At 43.0% G+C, this 20,161-nt stretch overlaps 1 protein-coding gene across 5 annotated transcripts in view; it reads left to right on the forward strand.

The window, feature by feature from the left end:
• The first annotated feature begins 1,652 nt into the window (after positions 1-1,652).
• Positions 1,653-20,161, forward strand: part of LOC135265010 (citron rho-interacting kinase) — a 77,554-nt gene continuing 59,045 nt past the window's right edge. For all 5 annotated transcript variants that reach the window (XM_064354178.1, XM_064354180.1, XM_064354181.1 and 2 more), the window contains exons 1-10: positions 1,653-1,812; positions 2,982-3,115; positions 3,400-3,541; positions 3,989-4,164; positions 4,771-4,872; positions 10,008-10,150; positions 11,902-11,995; positions 12,195-12,401; positions 12,669-12,822; positions 16,098-16,284. In XM_064354178.1, coding sequence (XP_064210248.1) covers positions 3,017-3,115; positions 3,400-3,541; positions 3,989-4,164; positions 4,771-4,872; positions 10,008-10,150; positions 11,902-11,995; positions 12,195-12,401; positions 12,669-12,822; positions 16,098-16,284 — 1,304 coding nt within the window. In that variant the 5' untranslated portion in view covers positions 1,653-1,812; positions 2,982-3,016. The remainder of the gene's footprint in view (positions 1,813-2,981; positions 3,116-3,399; positions 3,542-3,988; positions 4,165-4,770; positions 4,873-10,007; positions 10,151-11,901; positions 11,996-12,194; positions 12,402-12,668; positions 12,823-16,097; positions 16,285-20,161) is intronic.

Below are 20,161 nucleotides of genomic sequence, written 5' to 3' on the forward strand. Positions count from 1 at the left end.
GTACTTTAATGTGAGGACACAAAAGAAGTAGGTCACTGCCTGGCTTTCACCATCTGAGCCTGGCAGATTTTCTTCTGAGGGATTGGGGTGGGGGCGCATTTTATGAACTGGTCAGCTAAAGTGGTTTTAGTGGCTTTAATCATTGTTATTAAAATGCGTTTGCTCTTTTATTTCTATGTGTCATTATGTGTGTGTGTGTGTGTGCTTGTGGTGCAATAATAGTAGCAATTATGACGCATACATCACATCAGTGATGTTACTGCTTATACTGACTATATTCTACTGATTTTATACATTTCAGTTTGGTCTTAGAGCTTTCATGATCCTCTTTTCAAATCAGAATCAAATCAGAATTTTTTGGTCTAATATCACATCAGTAAGGGGAATGGATAGTAGATATACAAATGGGACGTGAAAACTTAATTGGAAACCAAGTTTAAAAATATTGTCTTAGTATTATGTCTAAACTGCATTCAGCATTGAAACACCATTTTCCTGTAAGCTATACATGTCATATTTTTGATATAATGATTACATAGAATTGCACATTTGCCTTTTAATTTGGCATGTGTTTTGGTCTTGCAGGTTGTGTTCATCATTTACTTTTTTTTCTCATTATGGAATATTATGGGCAGGAGAGGCCTCATGTTTCATGTTGTAGGTTATACTATATGCTGAGCAGGCTTTTTACTACTTGACAGAGCTGGTATTGTGACCGTGGATAAACTATACAGCTGTAGCCAAGAAATCCCACATATGTAAAAACCACCTGCACTTGCGTTACAGTACATCTATATAATACCTTACCAGCAAGGCACTTATTTACAAAGACTGGCTTTTTCGTGTGAAAGCAATAGCGCCATCTGCAGACAGATATTGGATAGCATAAAAGTTGTCTGATTTTGAATGGTTCTTTACAAACTGACAACAGAAATGAAGCACATAATAATAATAATAATAATAATAATAATGATAATGATGATGATGATGATGGGGATGATAATAATCATAACAATCATAATAATCATAATAAAGATTGTGTTTTATAATGGAGTTACACTTCTGTGTTTTAACTGGCAGTATGGAATCACCTCACATTTCAGACCATATGCTACAGGTTGTTCAGCACCTGGTTATTGGATACAGTATTTGTATAATTCACTGCTATTTAGAATGTTCTATGAGGAGTAAAACTTTGGTCCATTTACATTTTTTATTATTTTCTTTAAATTTAATTAAGTTTTTAATCAGTCTTAAACGTATGCAACATACTTGATAGTAGCCTATGAATGGGTGACTGATTCATTTAGCCTCACACTGGTAAATGTTATAGCAGTAAGTGCTGAAGGACTACATTAAGAAACACTCCGACCACAATTGTCGTTTTAGTCAGCGAGCCTGGTATTGCGTTTCGTTTATTTTAGGTCGTATTACTGTTGTATTGGATAGAACACTATACCCAGAGCGTATGCGTGGTACTCTTTCCAGGATAATTCACATTGCATTATATCCTCGTACAGCACAACGTCCAACAAGTTAGAAATGCGCTGAGTACGAAGAGAAAAGCAACATAGCTTTTCTTTTTTGTAAAGCAAGCGTTGACGTTACGACGCAACGCGGTTACGTAGATGAGAACGGTTACGTTAATAGTGTCACGGGAAGGCGCTGAAATTTGAAAGTTGTCAGGAGGAAGAAGGACTGGTCGGAAGGTCCGGTTTTTATTAAGTTAGTTATTTAGTTACTTACTGGAAAACAACAAATGTCAAGCAAAAACACACGCATGCCAAAAATTTAGCTATATTCTGCAAACCGGTAAGTGCTGTCATATATCGCTTATCCAGTTTGTTATTACCAAACGTTACAGAATAACTAGACTATAGTTATCATGTCTCATAGCTAGCTAGCTAGTCTACTCTAGATAGATAAATTAACATTAGCAAACCAGATTGGCTATCTAGCTGAGATGTCGTAGAATAAGACTGGTAGTGTATGTTTGTATTCTAAACGTTAACTATTCTACTGGTATGACTATACTAATTTAGCTGCCAACTGACGTTGCCCATGCTTTTTATGTTAACTTGAATGAGTAGATATTTGGCTAGTCTGACGTTATTGGCTAAGCATATCAAATGCATATCTAAGCTGTCTGCCGTACAGAGACTAACGTTATTGGTTAGGGTTAGGGTTAGGGTTACTAATTCTTTGTTTTTGTTGTTGTCAGAAAGGGAATGGAAAGGGTGACTAGTAGTAGATGGAAAGCGTTTCACTGAATGTCATACTTGACCTCTATTGAACTGGTTGCCTCGTTCGTGGTAGCTAGCATATAACTATAAAACAGATATTTAAGAACCTAACAGCCCAGATAAGTTATACAATATTATTTAAGTAACTAACGTTAACTTACTAATTCTTTGTTTTTGTTGTTGTCAGAAAGGGTATGGAAAGGCTGACTAGTAGATAGAGTGTCACTGAATGTCATACTACTGAACTGGGTGCCTCGTTCGTGACACTGCTAGTTACAATAGCTAGCTAGCTACAATTTTCAAAATCAACCGGCCCTTGAACTTGCTGGTTATATTGTTGTTGAGTTGTACGTGGTTGCCCCACCTATACAAGTCAGCAATCCATCGGAGGGTTTGCCAGATGATTAAAAAATTTCCATCTCAACATTAAGTCATGTACAAAGCCAATGAGCCAGCCTTCCTGCATTGTTACACAAACTCAAGCTGCAACATGTTGTTTACATTAGTGCGATGATGCGTTAAACTGTGAGTCGGCTGTTTACATATAAAAAGTCTAACCAATGTGTAGTAAAATTTTGAGCAAATTGGACAAGAGGGCGCTGGACTCCTATCAAAATCCTGTTTGAACTTTGTGCCGACTGGTATTCAGGAATGATATTGGTAAATATCAGAAATGCTTTGTTTTTTGAACTGTGATCAGTCATCCTCACAATCAGGCTCTTTGTATTTCCATGGTAGCTCTTTGATTGCTGGTGCAGTATACCCAAGACGCAATGTTGAAGTTTAAGTATGGGGGTCACAGCAGCGTCAAAGATCTTGCCTGTCTGGATCCAATCACCAGCCGCTGCTCCCGCCTCAACCTCCTATTACAGGTAAACAGGAAGAAGAGTGTGTGTTCTGTTATGTGTTGGAGCTATCCTAGCTTAGGACACAATTGCATATAAGTATTTATTATTTTTTGCTGGTGTTATGTATATGTTAGCTAGTCAGAGGTCCTTAATATATAAAAAGACAGTATTGTTGCAAGTAATGTCAAGATAAAGGATGATATTCTGAATGAAATGTCCAATTAGGCAGTTCAAGTGATCAAGAAGATTCCTGTCATTGATGCTGAGCCTAGTCTCACCAGTGTCACTTCCTTTCTGTCCTTCCTCAGGGGAAGGGCGGAGTCCATCCCCAGCAGGGTGGGGCTATCGTGACGAGGGAGGGGCTTCTCGAGGCCCTGCTCCTACTCTTTCAGGAGTGTAGCTCTCCAGAGCTCATGAAGATCAAATATGTGGCCAATTTTGTTAACAAGTGTAAGAAACTTTTTGTTTTCTTCTGCACACTTAACCTAATGTAATAAGAAACTGGGCTCTCTGGTTTTCCCCTGTTCTGTGTCTGGGTGAAAATACTGAGGTCAAATGTTATACTGAGAAACTAATTTAAAGTTTGTGTTTGTGTGGGTGTGCGCGTCCATGCATGTATGTGTACTTGTACTTGTTCGCGTGCGTGTGTGCGTTGTATGTGTGTGTGTGTGTGTATGTGTGCGTGCATGCATGTATGTATGTATGCGTTTTATGTGTGTTTGTGTGTGTATGTCTCTACGTGCATGCACACGTGTGTGTGTGTGTGTGCGTATGTCTGTGTGTGTGCGCGCGTGTGTATATGTGTGTGTGTGTATATATGTGTGTGTCCATGGCTGTGTGCTTTGTATGTGTGTGTGTATGTGTGTGTGTGTATATGTATATGTGTCTCTGGCTCAGTCTCAGAGGTGGTGTCAGAGCTGCGGGAGCTGCAGCCAGGTCCGCGGGATTTTGATCTGAGAGGTGTGGTGGGCCGTGGGCGTTTCGCTGAGGTGCAGGTGGTTAAGGAGAGAGCAACAGGGGACATTTATGCCATGAAGATCATGAACAAGACCTGCCTGCGCTCCATGGACAATGTGGGATACTTTCCGTTCTACCTTATTTTTTACAGAATAATGCATGCAACTCTGTGTGAAGCTGTGATTCTGTTGTCTACTAATACCAAGTCAGTTAGATTCATTTCCTTATCTCAGTTTCCATGATTCCAGTAATTTATGTATTTAAGCCAATCAACTTACTCTGTTTTACACTGCAAAATGCATTGATTGGTGAGCCACTGGTTGGATTAATGATGCATCACTGTGCCATCACTAATTAATAACATACTTCAACAAAATAAGGAAAATGTAACATGAAATACTGTAAAAGAACTACATCGATTCTGCCGACCAAATACCTGTACCTTAATTAATTAAGATTAAGTAGTAGTGGCAGGAAAGTTCACAAGTTCAGTTTGAGGCTTAGCTTATAAAGTGGGATGTATCCTCTATGGATTAACGCAAAATCGAATATGGAGTCAGTTTCCAAGCAACCTGAATGTTTAAAAAAAAAAAAAAAAATGAGTTTCAGTCAGAATACTCAAAGGGACAGTCAGAGCAGAGTGAAGGGGGTGCAGTGTACCCCTGTGACAGTGGTGTTGGGTAAGTCTGCAGCCCCGGGCTCAGTGACTGTCCCGCCCACAGATGGCGTCTTACGAGGAGGAGCGTGGGATACTGTCCCTCAACAGCAGCCCCTGGATCCCTCAGCTGCAGCATGCCTTCCAGGACAAGGATAACATCTACCTGGTGAGTGATCCACCTGCTCAGTCAGATGATGCTGCAAGAAGTCACCCCGCTCAAAGCCGTGGTTCCAGTAGCTCCTCACCTTTGGTTATAGGTGAACTGCATTTACTGTACCAGGAAGCCGGCCCTTGGTACTGGTTAAAATAGGTGGAGTACCAGCATGGTTGTTTAGGTGAGGTTCTGTTCTCTTTCTGTGTCACTGTTGCTTCAGTAGTCAGACTGCACTCAAGGAAGAGGAATGCTGGGATTGTTGTGGTCTGCTGTTTCCTGCGGGGGCGTCTCTCTTCGGTGCGTTGGTGCGGGTGGCTCTGGCGTGTGCTGGGCTTACATAACGGAAGCGGCTTAGTCACGGATCTGACCCGCTGCCTCTCTCTTTCTGAAGGCTCCTCCTTTCATTTGCACGGAGACTTCGGCCTATTTGTGAGCAGTTATGCAAGCTGTCACCTTCCTGTTCTTTCACCGGTGGTGCGGTTCAAGCCAAGCAATTTAAACCGCTGGGTTCATTGTGAAAGACCTGTCAGTGCTGACTTACGTAAGCCACTGATGTTCCCAGTAGGTTATTCACTCAATGCCCTGAAGAGGGTGCTACAGTATTATTTATCTGCCTTCTAATCTCCGTACTTTATTGGCAGGCTCTACCGCTTATTAAATTTACAGCACAAATCATAAGTCCTAACTAGGGCCTTAATCATAAGATTGTCCTTCTCAAATGGTCATTAGGAAAATTAGATCATAATTTTTTTCTTCTTCTTTGCAATTGTGAGTAATGTGACCCTTCAGATAATGAGCAAATTTTGAACAAAATGGTGAACAGCTTGTACCCCATAATAATGGCGGTTGACTCGATTGAACAAATGGCATAGTAAATGAATGTTGGCTTGCGTGTGTTGATGCGTAATGTGACCCGTCACCCCAAAAGGAAGGCACTTTCCTCGTGACTGCGTGCAAACATCGCTTGGATGATTGGTTTATTTCTCTTTATTGCCTGTCCCCTCAACTCTAGTTCATGTTCCACTCTGTCTCTAGAATTGCTCCTCTTTGTCTTCTCCAGCCAAACACACTGCAATATTACGCCATTCTTTTCTGCATAGCTCACTGACATCCAAATTCTCCATTACGTTAAAGAGGACTACTTGCCTCTCAACACCCCCAATTTTGTATACCTCCAGTCTGAACTTTGCCCTCTGTGACGTCTGTCCAGACTTCTGTGTCTGCAGCAGGACTTGTGCACCTCTGGTTTTTGGGAGTTGCAGTTTAATTAAATTTGTGGACTGAACATTCTAAATCATGACTAGGAGGTTCCTCACAGCATGTGCTACACAGCTTTTACCTTATCATGTCTGTGCACCAGCCCAAGGAGCAGCTGCAAGCTTGCCACATCTTTTTCAGTAGCATGTTCCTCCTACAGGCCAAGTGAGTGATAGCATGAGATACACGGTAGCTTTACTTCACACATTCCCATAACTAAAGTTTTGGTCTCAGTCCAGCTCATTACTTTGAACAGAGCGTTGGTATGATGCAGGTGGTGTAAATTATTCAGTGGAAAACAAGCATTTTTGAATTTTTCCTTTTCATTTCGTATCATATATTTGTTTGTAAAATGTTGCAAAGGAGAAGTTCTGTGAGAAAGTAAAAAAAAGAAAAAAGGCAAACAGATAGAATTCGTGTCTGCATAACATTGTGTAACATTTATATAATAAATAGCGAAAGAGCACTGAGAGATTTGAACCCTACCGCAGTGATTAATAAGCATTTTGCATTGCCTCAGACATCTGGTGAATTGCATCTGGTGAATGCAGAGCCTTTCAGCTCTCGACAGGCTATTTTACATCACATTTTTCATCCAAACCCCTTATAACAGCTGTGTGGGAACATTTCACTGTGAGACAGGTGTCGGTGGCTTTTGTTTTTCTTTTAGACATATCATCAGATTGCTGGCTCCATAGCTTGGTGCTTTAGAATCTTCCCAGTTGATATGGCATTTGTTGTCCACCTGTCCACTTAAGTACTTTTTGTGAATGGATAAAGTAAAGAGATTTATAAATTGTGCTTCTGTAAAAGTCTGTTTCTACAACCAATCAGAATTCTGTATGTCTACAGCACCCAACTTAGTGAAATAACATAGACACGACAATGGTTTGGAAATAAAGGATGTATATTTATTGGCTATGATAATGAATATGTGACTAAGCTAATTGAAAACAATAATTTGCATAATATGAGGAATAATATTATACGATTATAATCAGAGGAAATTATAATTCTGTGACGGCTAAACATAGAGGTTAGCAGTATTACCATTTAATGAAGGTTAATTTGTGTTTTGGATTAGTGAAACGCTATTCTGTGTTACATGGTTAGTTAATTTAATCAGTCTCATAAAATAAAATTTTAACAATGTAAAACAACAAGGTCAGGGAATTTCCTGTACCAGACCAACATACGCATAACAAACATAACACAACAACAAACAGCAGTAAAATAACCTCATCCGGTATTTCAAGTTTTACCCTATGGTTTCATATCAGTATTAATTACTAAAATGAGTTTCAATACTAAAAAGGAGGCCAGTCCTTAATTCCGTTGGCTGATGCCTAATTGATCAAGCAGAGAGTTTATTCCTGGGTTACAAGAGGAAGGAGACAGGCATGTAATTATGTCTTGGTTGACAAAAAAGTTGATGATGAACGTGACTGAGCAGAGGGTCAGTCCCGTGGTCAGGGAGCCAGAGGCCCCAAAGTTCCCAAAGTTACGGAGTTGATAGGACACTCAATATATTTAATAGGCCAGGTCAGTTTGTGTTATTGGTGTGCAAGCACCCCTGTGGAGTGGTACAATGGGAGGGTGACCGCTAACCACAGTGGTTCTTAAACATGTTGTTATTTTTGGAAAGTCCCATTGTATCACTCCATGGGGTGCTCGCGCACCAATAACACAGATTTTGCCTGGGCAGACTGATGGCAGGAACTTGGATTCCTTATGGGCTGAAAACCTCACAACACCATTGGTGCATACAGGCCCCACACGTCTCTCTTCTGACAGGGGTGAGCATCTCCTTCACCACCCCTCCCATCGCAGCCCATCTGTGACCTCACTGGTCATGTGTTCCAATTCCCCTCGCTTCCACTGGTCAGAAAAAAACAGTGAGGTGCGGGTCAGAAGGTCAGAAGGTCAACTGGTGTTGGAACAGAGACCTCGAGGAAATTCGTTTTTAAAAAGGGTTTTGTATGTGTTCATTAAGAAATGACCACAGTGCATGTCATCCTGAGCCAGTCTTTGGCAAACACAGCGTGCGTTCTCTATGAATGTGATAATTAGTCGAGTTAAGCAGTTTGCTTTTCTTAATGAGGCCTGCTTTTTTTAATTAGCACCTGTCTTCCTACAACCTCAGTTTTCTGTATCTGGCACCAAAAAAAAAAAAAAAAACCCTGTAAACACGAGTTTAGATCATTATCACTGTGCCATTTAATTGGTAAGCTGACATTTTAAAAGGTATAAAACCCTTGCTCTTAAATGCCAGATTCCCACAATTATACAATCTGTGGGCCCAGCCCCCGGGCCCACCTGCTCAATGGAATATTGACTGCTTGTGATGTCATTCAGGCAAACGGCACATGTTACATGAAGGCGACCTGTCAGATTGATGGATAGTGTGATGTGTGGAGGATATGACTGTTTAGCTTCTTTCTGAACGCCATCTGTCTTTCCAGGGATTTCAGTGTGAGGCAGCATAGCAATTCTCTTTCAGGGAAAGCCCATTCATAATGCTGTCAGGCTAACTGAGACATTTATATAAATTTGGGCAAATATTTACAGAGAAATCCTTGCAAACCTTTCCCCCCCCCAAAAGCCCCCTTCAATGTTCAGCTGAGTGTTGGCTTGAAGAGTGTACAATATCTAGTTGCTAGGTAACGTCACCAGAATGTTGCGGTATTCGTTGCTGCAGCATAGCCCCTGATATGTTCATTCTGTATTTGAAATCTGACTTTTATACCGGTGTGTGTCACGAAGATACATTTTTAGACGCTTGTTCAGCTGACTTTGGACTGTTCTATTAATAGAAGTCTGATCATTGCTGAGGAACATTAGTCACTGACATAACTGACCCTAACATTGTGCCACACTTAATTGGACTTCCTGGGGGGGAAAAACAGCACTTTTTATTATCATAACGATTAATGTTATTATCGTAAATGACAAAATTCATGGTGTCAAGTTTTAAATCCATCTGTCGTGCTCTTTCTTCGCAATTTTTCAAACATTGAATTGTAGACGGAGAACCATTTTACCAGTTTTTAGCGATGTGAATTTAATCGCTGCTATTATGTGCGGTGATTTAAAGTGTCAAAGTGCAGTTAAAATGCAGTAGTAACTTCGTTATTGTGCTTGTGCCCCTGGCGCTATTCCACAATGCGCCTTCTTGAATAGGGAAAGAACGTACTACACATTAATATCAGTCTTGCGGCGCATAAAAGGAATTGTGGCTTTATAAAAAAGTGATTGATGGTTCACATTGCTCAAATGTAACATAATTAAAGCCTCCTGTTGCGCTCTACATAACAGAAGGGATTACTGTTATTATCAGGCAGTGTATCAGAACTCCACAGGGCAGAGTGTAGAGATGATGTCGCTTTTTTTTTTTTTTTGGGCTGCTCCTTTTGGTGCGCTTCCCCCCACGTCGCGCCCCATCACGACAGGCCCGGGGCTCTCATGGATCGTTGTTCTAAATGCGTTCGGTAATCTCTGAACAAACAGACACATTCACACCCACACTCCTCTGAGGGGGAGGATGAAGACCCAGCGCTGCCTTTTCCCTTTGATATGACCTCGCAATTACGGGCTGGGTTCAGGTGTCACGCGCTGTTTGTGTTTGTTCTACTAATGATAAAGCGTACTTCTGAAACCCAGTAAAGGTTTTGTTTTTGGTATCTTTGTGTGCTCGTGTGTGTGTGTGTGTGTGTTGTTGTGTTGTGTGTGTGTGTGTGTGTGTGTGTGTGTGTGTGTGTGTGTGTGTGTGTGTGTGTGTGTGTGTGTCTGTGTGTGTGTGTGTGTGTGTGTGTGTGTGTGTGTGTGTGTGTGTCGTGTCTGTGTTGTGTCTGTGTCTGTGTGTGCGTGTGTGTGTGTGTGTCTGTGTGTAGGTGATGGAGTACATGCCTGGTGGGGACCTGATGGCTCTCATGAACAGGTATGAGGAACATTTTGACGAGGCGATGGCTCAGTTCTACTTGGCGGAGTTGGTGCAGGCCATCCACACGGTGCATCAGATGGGATACGTCCACAGGTGAGATCTGTGAGGTTTACTCCCCTTGCATTTACATTTATTCATTTTGCACAGGGATTCTCTCATTTGTTTTCATCTCAAAGCCCCCTAAAACAACAAGCCTGTGGCTCAAGAATAACTCCCTACCTCCTGTAATATTTTTAATGTTTGATATCTTTAAGCACACCTACAGGCTGGAGGGCAGCGGCTATTTAACAGAGGAGTACATCGAAGAAGGTCTGAATAGGGGTATTAAATCTGGGAAAACCTAAAATCCAAAGAGTTGCCAAACTATAGGAAATAGGAAAAACTACTGAAACAAACAATGATGTACTTTAAGAACATTATTTGACAAAATGCACAGTATTGAAAATCAGATGGAATTGAATTTTTTTTACAAAATGTCACAGGAAAAAAAAGGGTTTCATAACAACTGTCATGGTGCCAGAACCAGTTTACAAAGTACTGTAACTGACTGAGAATCAGTTTTTCATTGATGTTCTGAAAATCTAAATGTTACTGTTAAAATACACCTTGATTGTGTGGCTTAAATAAGGACTTAAAGGGAACAAACTAATGCAGGAAAACAGAGAAGTGTCACTGTCTCAATTACATAGTGCACAAGAAGTCTAGAGCTAGAACTGGCTAAAGTACAATAAATTGTGAATAGCAGGGAAGAGAGGGTCTGTCTACAGAGACCATTGCTGGAAGATGGCAGCATAGTACATAAAAGAGGCCAAAGAAAATGGAGCCAATCTTTTAAAATGGTCTGGCCAGCCATTAGCTGTCAGTCATTCTATTATAATGGTTGCTGTACCAGTATTGGAGGCCAGTAGAAATGTCAGAATTTTGCACATTCAGAAGACTGACGTTTATTCTTTCTTTACATCTGTAAGGCTTATGATTAGTCTGTCGTAAACCATAGACTTCTGAACCCAATACACAAGGCTTCTCTCATATACGAAAGGAAATAACAATGTTTAATTGTTCTTACCGTTTAGAGAAACAATCACAAGAATATTAAAATAATGACTTAGCAGCTAGTTTGCAGAAAGATAAGCTTTGTGTTACCCGCTCCTTGTTGTATTTATATTTTAGTTCAGACATCTTTTAGTAATGAGGGATAGAAATAGCAATGTGACGCAATGTTCTACTGTTGCTTCCTGGTTGTTAAGCCCAGAGTCCCCTCCTGTCCAAGCTGTTTTCGATACGTCTACTTCACATATAGCTATTACAAAACCGAAACCATACAAGGAAACTGGTTTCTCACATACTTCTAATATCAGTCTCACAGTGACCAAGGGAATTCTATAGATACAAAAGTGATGTGATGGTACAGTTAGGTAAAGGCCTGCGATCGGAGGTGGAAAGTCCAGGGTTCACAGAGTAAAAGTCCTGCCATGTGTTTCTTCCACCTATGAACCGATTTCACGGACAAGTTCTACCTCCTGGATGAAGAATTATGCTAATCAGCAAATCCAGGAGATTGGAACAAAACACTGGGGAAGACTTTTACTTCCTGAACCTGGATTTTGCACCTCTGCTTGGGTCCATGAACCTGGAGTAAACCTGGAGTACACTGTCTGACAATTGAGGGGATGTGTTGGTGGGATCCTTTTCACTGCAATTCACCAAAATAATCTGTTCCTGCAAATGTGCTATTTGTGCATTCTCTAAAACCACTGAGTGAAATAAATGATGATTTGCAACTCTGTGGTTGTCTCCCACACTCATTTCCTTTGCCCTTCCTCCTATCCCCCATCCCCTGGCAGAGATGTCAAACCAGAGAACGTCCTGATTGACCGAACCGGGCACATCAAACTAGCGGATTTTGGTTCGGCGGCCAAGCTCACGGCTAATAAGACGGTAAGGATGCACGTATTGCAGGGGACTCTTGATGCGGCTCCCAGCTGATTGAAATCACCCTGCCGTGGCATAGGCCAGAGACCTAGCGGCTGATGCTGCTGCTGCTGGCCCAGCGTTTGAGGCCCTGCTGATGATGATAATGAAGAGACTGTTTAGCTGTAGTGGTGGTGACAGTGATGTCAACGCAATGTTCTTGTAGGTTGTGGGTTCGAGGTTGCCTGTTGGGACGCAGGATTTCTTGGCTCCTGAGGTCCTGACAGCGTTGAACGGGGGTGGCCAGGCCTCGCACGGGGTTGAGTGCGACTGGTGGTCCTTGGGGATAATTGCCTACGAAATGATCTACATGAAGTCCCCCTTCGCTGAAGGCACCTCCACCAAGACAATCAACAATATCATGAACTTCCAGGTCAGCTTCACTGTTGACTTTTGGGGGATTGTGACAATGCATTTGCCAGGGACAGCATTGTCTTTGATCTCTGTTTTTCTGCTGATGAATTTCTTAGGCTGTCATACAATTGCTTGGTGTATATCTGAAATAGAGACACTTTACTCTTGTGATTGTTGGTTCTGGATTGGTGTAATGTAACTGTGGCTGAGGTGAGCTTGTTGAAGGGATTCATACTGCAGCTTGGGAAATGGGCTAGTTTTGAAACACCTTTTCAACTTTCCACAGCGCTTCTTGAAGTTTCCAAACGAGCCTAAAGCAAGCAGGAACTTTGTGGACCTGGTTCAGGGTTTACTTAGTGGGGCACAGGACCGGCTCGGGTTCGAAGATCTTCGCTGCCACCCCTTCTTCTCGGAAGTTGACTGGAGCAACCTGCGACAAGGTGAGCTCCACTTACTGTTGGAACAAGAGCAACCATGTGTGTATCAAAACACCATATATATTTAAAGTAGTATCTCAAAACATCCCCTGCAATGAATCTTCAAAAGGTCTAATTTGATACAATTCTGGATATTGCAGAAAGAAAAATAATCCTTAAAAATTCAGTATCGTTTGAAATGCCATTGAAAAGTCATGAAAAATATTAGTCTTTGAGATGGAACCCAGCTGTGATATGCACCCTTTGTTGAAGTATCCTTGTCAGTCCCTTAGAACACTGTCATACATGTCTTGGTCCTAATTTATCCTCCTGTAACAGATAAAACAGGTGAAATTTGAAAATCTGCCACAAAGCATAGAAACTCTGGTAGTGTAGAGAATACAGATACAGTAATCTGTTGAGCCTACATTTAAATGGCCAGGACAGACATCAAAAAAAAATGCACAGACAATGCTATATCAGATGTTAACAGATTTTTAAATGTGTAAATAATATGTATGTTATTCATGTTGAAGGTCCATATGAATTGGCGGTATTTTTGACACATAACATGACTAATCTCCGTTTCTCAGAAAATGCTCTTGCAGTTAGCTAGGTTAAGGCGTGAAGCCCAACAACTAACTGCTGTCCTTCCCACAACAAACAATCATATCATGATCCATTTGAAATCCATATATTAACAATGTAACAATGTCACATTGCTCTGTGGCAAAAAATGTAGTAGCACTTGAAATTAAAAATAATATAATGGCCAGTAATGTTTATTGTGCCGTTCATAAAATGATCTACATAATCTGCATGATTCAGTGTCAATCAATGATTACTATGATACACTTTATTTACTGAACATACTGGGAAACGAGGATAAATTTATGTATAATTATCCATCAAGCAACTAGGGATATGTAAAAATGTTTTTTTTACTTTTTGGAAAATATGAAAAACGTACATCACAAACACATGTTAAAACCAGGCCAGTGGAGGTGGGGTGGTGTAAAAATGACCCAGCATGCTTTAGGTTTCTGTAGTCTGAGTGTTTCTGCGAGTGGATTGGCTCTCACAGCCCCCAGATTTCTGTGCAGACAGAGATTGCAGCTCATGTTAAATACAGAGAGCACGAAGCAATTAGGCCTAAAGCCTGCAGCAAATATGGCTCAGTGTGTTTCTGATTCTCGCTCCATATTGGTTGACTAAGTCGCAGTGGGAGCTCGGAAACAGCACATTCAGCATTTTCTGTCTTTCTCCCCCATTATTTTTTGACTGGAGAATTTTGGGGACCGACTGAGGCATGAATCCTAGTTGTTATACCCTTCTGTCATTTCTCATTTGATAGTTTGCTTGGACTACCTGTACATATGCTGCGGGGGGTGGGGGGGGGGTTTTGTGTACCATTGTTGTTGGAGATGTTCCATCTGGATCGTGAGAAGGCACACATATGTTATGTATTTTCTTTTTTCCTGACGTCAGTCATATTGCAGGTATATTTCATCTGGGAATAACGACGGAACGATTTCAGGGTTCCCACGCATCCTGGAAAACTATACATTTTTTAATGCAGTTTTCCAGTCCATGGAAAATCATGGAAAATGAACAAATTGCCAAAATATCCTAGAAAATATTTTTAGTCTAACAATATCAGCCTACACCACAGATGCCTCGGTCAGCGATCACATGATCGCAGGAGACCCATTCAGTAAGCATGCATTCAGATTAGGCGGTGTGTTTCTGTAGGCTGGATGAAGCAGGGCATGTTTTGGTATTGCTGCCCCCATCTAGAGCGGCAGAAGTGCGCTTTCCTGTCTCGTGCCAACGGCGGCCTGTGGACTTTTCACTGGCTCACATCTCAGGAGCCTCAGAGTGAGAGAGCCAAAGAGAGAGAGAGAGAGCGAGGTGTGGGGACCTGCAGAGATGGACCTGCTGTGTGCGTGAGAGAGGGAGAGGGAGAGAGAGAGAGAGAGGGCGAGAGAGACAGAGACAGAGAAGGGGAAGGACACAGAAGAGAGGGGTGTAATGGAAAGGGAAAACCGAGAGAGAAGGTCTACAGAGGAGCATGGCGTTCCCACTCTCAATCCCAATCTGCTTTTGGCCCTGGTTTCAGAAGTTTAAACCAAGCAAGTATGCTGTGCCAACACAGACGGGTCTGCCATGAAAAGGGCGCCATCGTGTCACTGTGCCTCTGAGGTTGAAGAGCTGCTGCTTTCCTGTGCTGAGCGTTTCTGAATTGGCTCAATAGCCTCGAGCTCAGCGCCTGATTATTCTGCAGGGATTGCCTTGGAAGAGCTCTGTCTTTATGTAGATCGCCAGACAGACCCATCTAATCGGGGTTTCTGTGGATTCAGAAAACGGCTTGTTCTGTGCCTTGATGGGTTAAACTAAGGGAGAGCAGCTTGCACAAATTCATAAAAATGTTGGTGGACGTCCAAAGTCCAGAGGTCAGAAAGTAAAAGTCCTGCCATGTGTTTCTTGCACCCATGATTTCACTAATTAGTTATACCTCCTGGCTGAAGGATTGTGCTAATTAGCAAATCCAGGAGATTGGAACAAAATACTGGGGAGGACATTTACTTTCTGAACCTGGATTTGGGTACAAGCACTAATGTAGCGCTAGTGCACTTTGGCACTGCAGAACCACGTGTAATTTTGTTTTTCATATGAAGTTGAAGGATAGCAAAAAACGTGAGTCGTTTCTTTGTGATGCATAGACTTTTTATCATTCCTAGATAACTGACTGTGCTTCCTGTGATGTTGGAACATTGGAGAATGTTCAGTAGTTATTAGGATGTCACCACTTGAGACTAGGTGAAGCAGGGAGAGGATGTTGTTATTTGAGGGGCTACCAAAGGAACACCAGCAGACTGCCTGTACAGAGCGGCAGGCTGGTAGCCCGTGACAGGGATGCGGATGTGCTGGCAGGAGGTAGATGCTCTGCTCTTCAGGAACTGCATGATGGGGTAGATGCCTGTGCAGTGGGATGGCAGAGCAAGCTCTCCGCTTCAGCTATGACTCAGGCTGCATGTATTACTGTGATTAGCGAGAGCTGCTGCAGTGTGGGGAGAGGGAGCGGGCGAGCGAGCGAGAGAGAGAGAGAGCGAGAGCACGAACGAGCTCGTGTGGGTTACTGCACTACACTACAGTCCCACCGCATCTTCCCATTCCCTCAGTCACTTGCTCCCTCTCTCCCTCTCTCTCTTTCTCTCCCTCACGCGCGAGCGCTGGAGCACACAGGCGCTCTCTCTCCATCCGTTCATTGCCTTCTGTTCTCTCCCCCCCCCTTCAAGCGCTCCCTCCCTTCGTTCCCGCGCTCCGCGCCGAGGATGACACGTCCAATTTCGACGAGCCCGAGAAGCCCTCGCCCCGGCCGACGGCTGCCCCGCTCAGACCCCCGCGCTCGGGCTTCCAGGGCCAGGACCTGCCCTTTCTAGGCTGGTTCTTCAGCAGGGCTCTGGCAGCGCTGGCCAGGACTGAGTGAGTACCGGGGCACTCTCAGGGGGCTCGGGGGGGGGGGTCTCTGCGGGGGTACTGTGATGGAAGACCCTGACGGATTTGGGGATTTAGGGAGATCAGTGGGAGGCCGTGGGGGGTGGAGGCGGGAGGGGTGGTAGGGGGACTCCTTAGCCTGATGACAAGTGGCCGATGCAGAGATGAAGTTGTCTTGGTGCTTCTGCTGCTGCCCCAAACACACACGCAGAAAATGGTCAGAGTGCAGTGTGGGAGGAGTGACTTCAGACCCACAAGTTTACTTTAACATGGTCTGTTTCTTGACCATTTTGATTGGAAAGTTGTGGGGGGTTAAGTTTAGATACACTTATTAAGTTCAGATATGCCATCCTGAGACATACTTCCTTATTATTTCTGTAAGTCCAGTGCCTTTGTGCTCAGTCCAGTTCAAATGAATTGAGTGCAGTTACTTGCATTGATTGAGCTCTTACGGAGAATGGGCTCTCTGTTTATACTGCATATGTTCACTGTTGTGAAGGGGATGCCCTGCTCACAGTGCGAGCCTGTATGCTTCAGCAGGGCAGTCTTTGCAAAGTGCAGCAGTTGCAGAGAAGGAAAGAAAAGGCGTCATTGAGAAGTCACAGCAAGGGTCTGAGATTGTGGGCCGGTCTGTATTTCTATGGAAACTAACCCTAACCTCACCCCCCCCCCCCCCACAACCTCCTGGGTCTTCCCTGGGTCCAGGTGATGGGTAGGAGCAGTGTCGGTCATCTTGCACACATGCACGGTCCTTCATTAGGCTCTGTCTGTCCATCTGCTGTGCATGTGTTTTGTGTTTACAGGGGGGCGGTTATGTGCTGAAGATGCCTTTGAAAATATCACGATGCGCATTAGGTCTGCATTACCGTGTCTGTTGGGGAAACGTTTTCCCCAAACAGTTATTATTTTATTTTTTATTATTTATATTCAAGTGTTTTGTAACTATTTTCTGTTGTTTGGTTCATCTCCATTTTGTGATAACCATCACAAGGAAAGCTCTCGCTTGTGAATAGGGCTTGCTCTTCCTCTCTTTATTTCTCTCTGTCTCTCTCTCCACATTGAGGTGGCTAATTAGAATGTCTGCTTCAGTCTCATCCCAGTGATCTAATGAGTTTCTGGGGATTTGACTGGAGGTGTTGGACGCGGCGTAGGGGGTGCTGGTCAGGGAGTCCACGGCTCTTAATCTCTGGGTTTATGTGGTGGGTGTAGGGGGGAGGGAGTAGTGGAGGTTGTGATTGAGCCTACTGCCCATAATACCACATAGCCATTGCTATTAAAAAGTAGGTGGGCTGGGCAGTGGTCCTAGAGGAATAATCTGATCTGCCAAAGTCCACAATCTGTACTTCTCTGTTTCATTTGTAATTCCAGGACAGTAGCATATGCATGTTTGCAGATGTTAGACCAGGATAGTGTTCATTGTTCTCGGCTAGAAATAGCTGTACAAAATAAGTAATTGTACCTTACTGAACCCGTGTTCAGCAGTTGCATACGATCATGAAAATGCACTTTTGTACGTCGCTTTGGATAAAAGCGTCTGCCAAATGAATGTAATGTAATGTAATGTTTCTCAACCTGTGTCTGTTTGTCTGTGTTTGTTGCAAGGGAAGGGGCGTGGAGAGTGTGTGTGGGGGGGGGCTGAGGGGGGTTGGGTGGGGGGGGGGGCTTACAAGCGGTTGTAAGCAGCATGAAATGCCATTAGGCACGGTGTGGGCACTTCCTCTCATCAGTGCGCAGATGAAGCCGGGTTGTTTTTCTCTCCGGTGAGAATCTGCCGCGTCTGAACGCGTGTCGTGACACCAGCACTTTTCCGCCGCGGTTCCCTCCAGCGCCGGAGTTTTCTCTTCAGGAGCGGTGCTGTTCTCGTTTCTCTCTGAGCGATGAGCGATGTTTTATTTTTTTCGTTGCTGCGCGGATAGCGCCTCCCTCCCTCCCTCCCTCCCTCTCTCTGTCGCTCTAAGTGAGAGCGGCGCTGTTTCCGCCGGTCCGTTTGGTTTCACGCCGTCGTCGTGACTCCCGCTGTGGCGAGCCTCCTGGCTCTCTGGGGAACGGGGGCAGGGTGCGACCCTGTGCTGGGAAACTCTGTCACTACCGACTCAACAGGTCTGGGATTCAGGGGTCCCCCGCAGCCCCAGATCTGGCCTCCTGTCACCCTGACTGCCGACTGGCTGTGGGGAGCCTGCATGACTGGGGCAGGTCCTCCCCGTGTTCTGCTCCCGCTCCTGCTCGTGTGCTGAGTCATCCTATGATTATTCAGTACCAGAGAGAATGTTCTAGATATGTTCAGGTTCAGCTGTGCTTTTGAATTTTTATGTAGCTGTCTTGTCTCATTTTATGTTTATTTTACATCCCCCCCCCCATTCATATCCATATCCACTCATATCAATCTTTAGGGAAATTATAACTCTGTGGTCCAAGCTCCTGTTCTCTTAGATTAAAAAATGAACTGTGGGTAAATCTTAGAGAGAGTTCTTTGAAAGGGGGGTTGGAGGCACGAATCATTCAATGAAGTATATAAATGCTGAGCGAAATCAAATGTTTCACTTGTTGGAAATTGCCAGACGGGGGAAAAAAAGAGTAATGGGTTACTAGATTACTTGCACTCTTGCAATCAGCTTCAAATCAAGGTGTTTTTATAGCACTGGAAACCTTTCACGCTGGCCTGTCGAGAGGATGGTTTCGATCCAATCGCGGAGCTAATTTACACATTGGCTGCCACCTTTCATTTGCAGGAGAAAAAATCTGGCCTGCACAGTAGAGAAACGTACCCATGAAAACTCTGCTTTTACTGTACTGAACTGTATCTGAAAAATCCAGTAATACAGTCATTACCTTTATTTGTGGTGCCTGTTGTGTGAAAATGTGTCTCAACATTAGGCACATAAAAGAGGGCCTTAATGAGGCTTTGCTAATTTATTCCAGGAAAGGAATTTGGCATAAAATTGATCAGGTGACTGATAATCAGGCCCCCATTCAATTCAATTTGCATTGTGTAGAGTCAACATATTGTCCAATTAACATTTGAATTTTACTGAAGTGGCCCAGGCTAAGTTCCTAACTCAAGGCTCAGTGGCTGTGCCTCCCTAGTGACTTGAACTCATGACCCCCGCCCCGCCACCCCCCCGCAATTGTCAGTCTTGCATATTTTCCATCCTGCTAAACATGCATAATTAGTGTCACATCTCATGCTCCCAATTAAAATGGTTTATTCTTGCTTAGAGCATAAAGATATGCTGCTAAGTTCCCTGTTAAGTTTTTTTGGAGAATGTTTTGAAGAATGGTGTGGAAATGCGGCGTGAGTGCTTTATTCTGCTCCTACTGTGGCTGCGTGCTGAAATAAACATGAATATGAATAAAAAACAAAAGGTTATCAAATCAATAAAAGGGACAGATATCTGGAAACCAGTGGGAAATTGATTTTAATCTAGCTACACAGCTTTTCATTAAAATAGCTTCCTAGATAGACTGCCACATAGTTAATTCAGGTTGTGATTACGTTACTGATTCCGTATAGGCTATAGGATTATAAACGCATGCTTTTTTTTTTTTAAATTGTTTTTACAAATGGACTGGTTTTAAAATGGCCACAAGAAATTGCCACTTATTCTTTGGAAATCCTTTGTACGCGCTACAGTACATCTACAATGTCTTTTTTATTTATTAATTGTTGAAATCTATGCATGATACACAGAATTGTTATAATTGTACATGAGTCCATGACTCATGATTGTGTTTAGGTCATAAACATATTTTGTTGGCTACGCTACAAAAAAAAGTGAATTGTCAATTTAATAAGAAAAGCCAAGTTATCTTATCACACTGAAAGCACTGTCCATCTGTTAAAAAACAAAATACCTAATATCAGTCT

The sequence above is a fragment of the Anguilla rostrata genome, chromosome 10 (genome assembly GCF_018555375.3).
Source record: "Anguilla rostrata isolate EN2019 chromosome 10, ASM1855537v3, whole genome shotgun sequence".
NCBI lineage: Eukaryota > Metazoa > Chordata > Actinopteri > Anguilliformes > Anguillidae > Anguilla > Anguilla rostrata.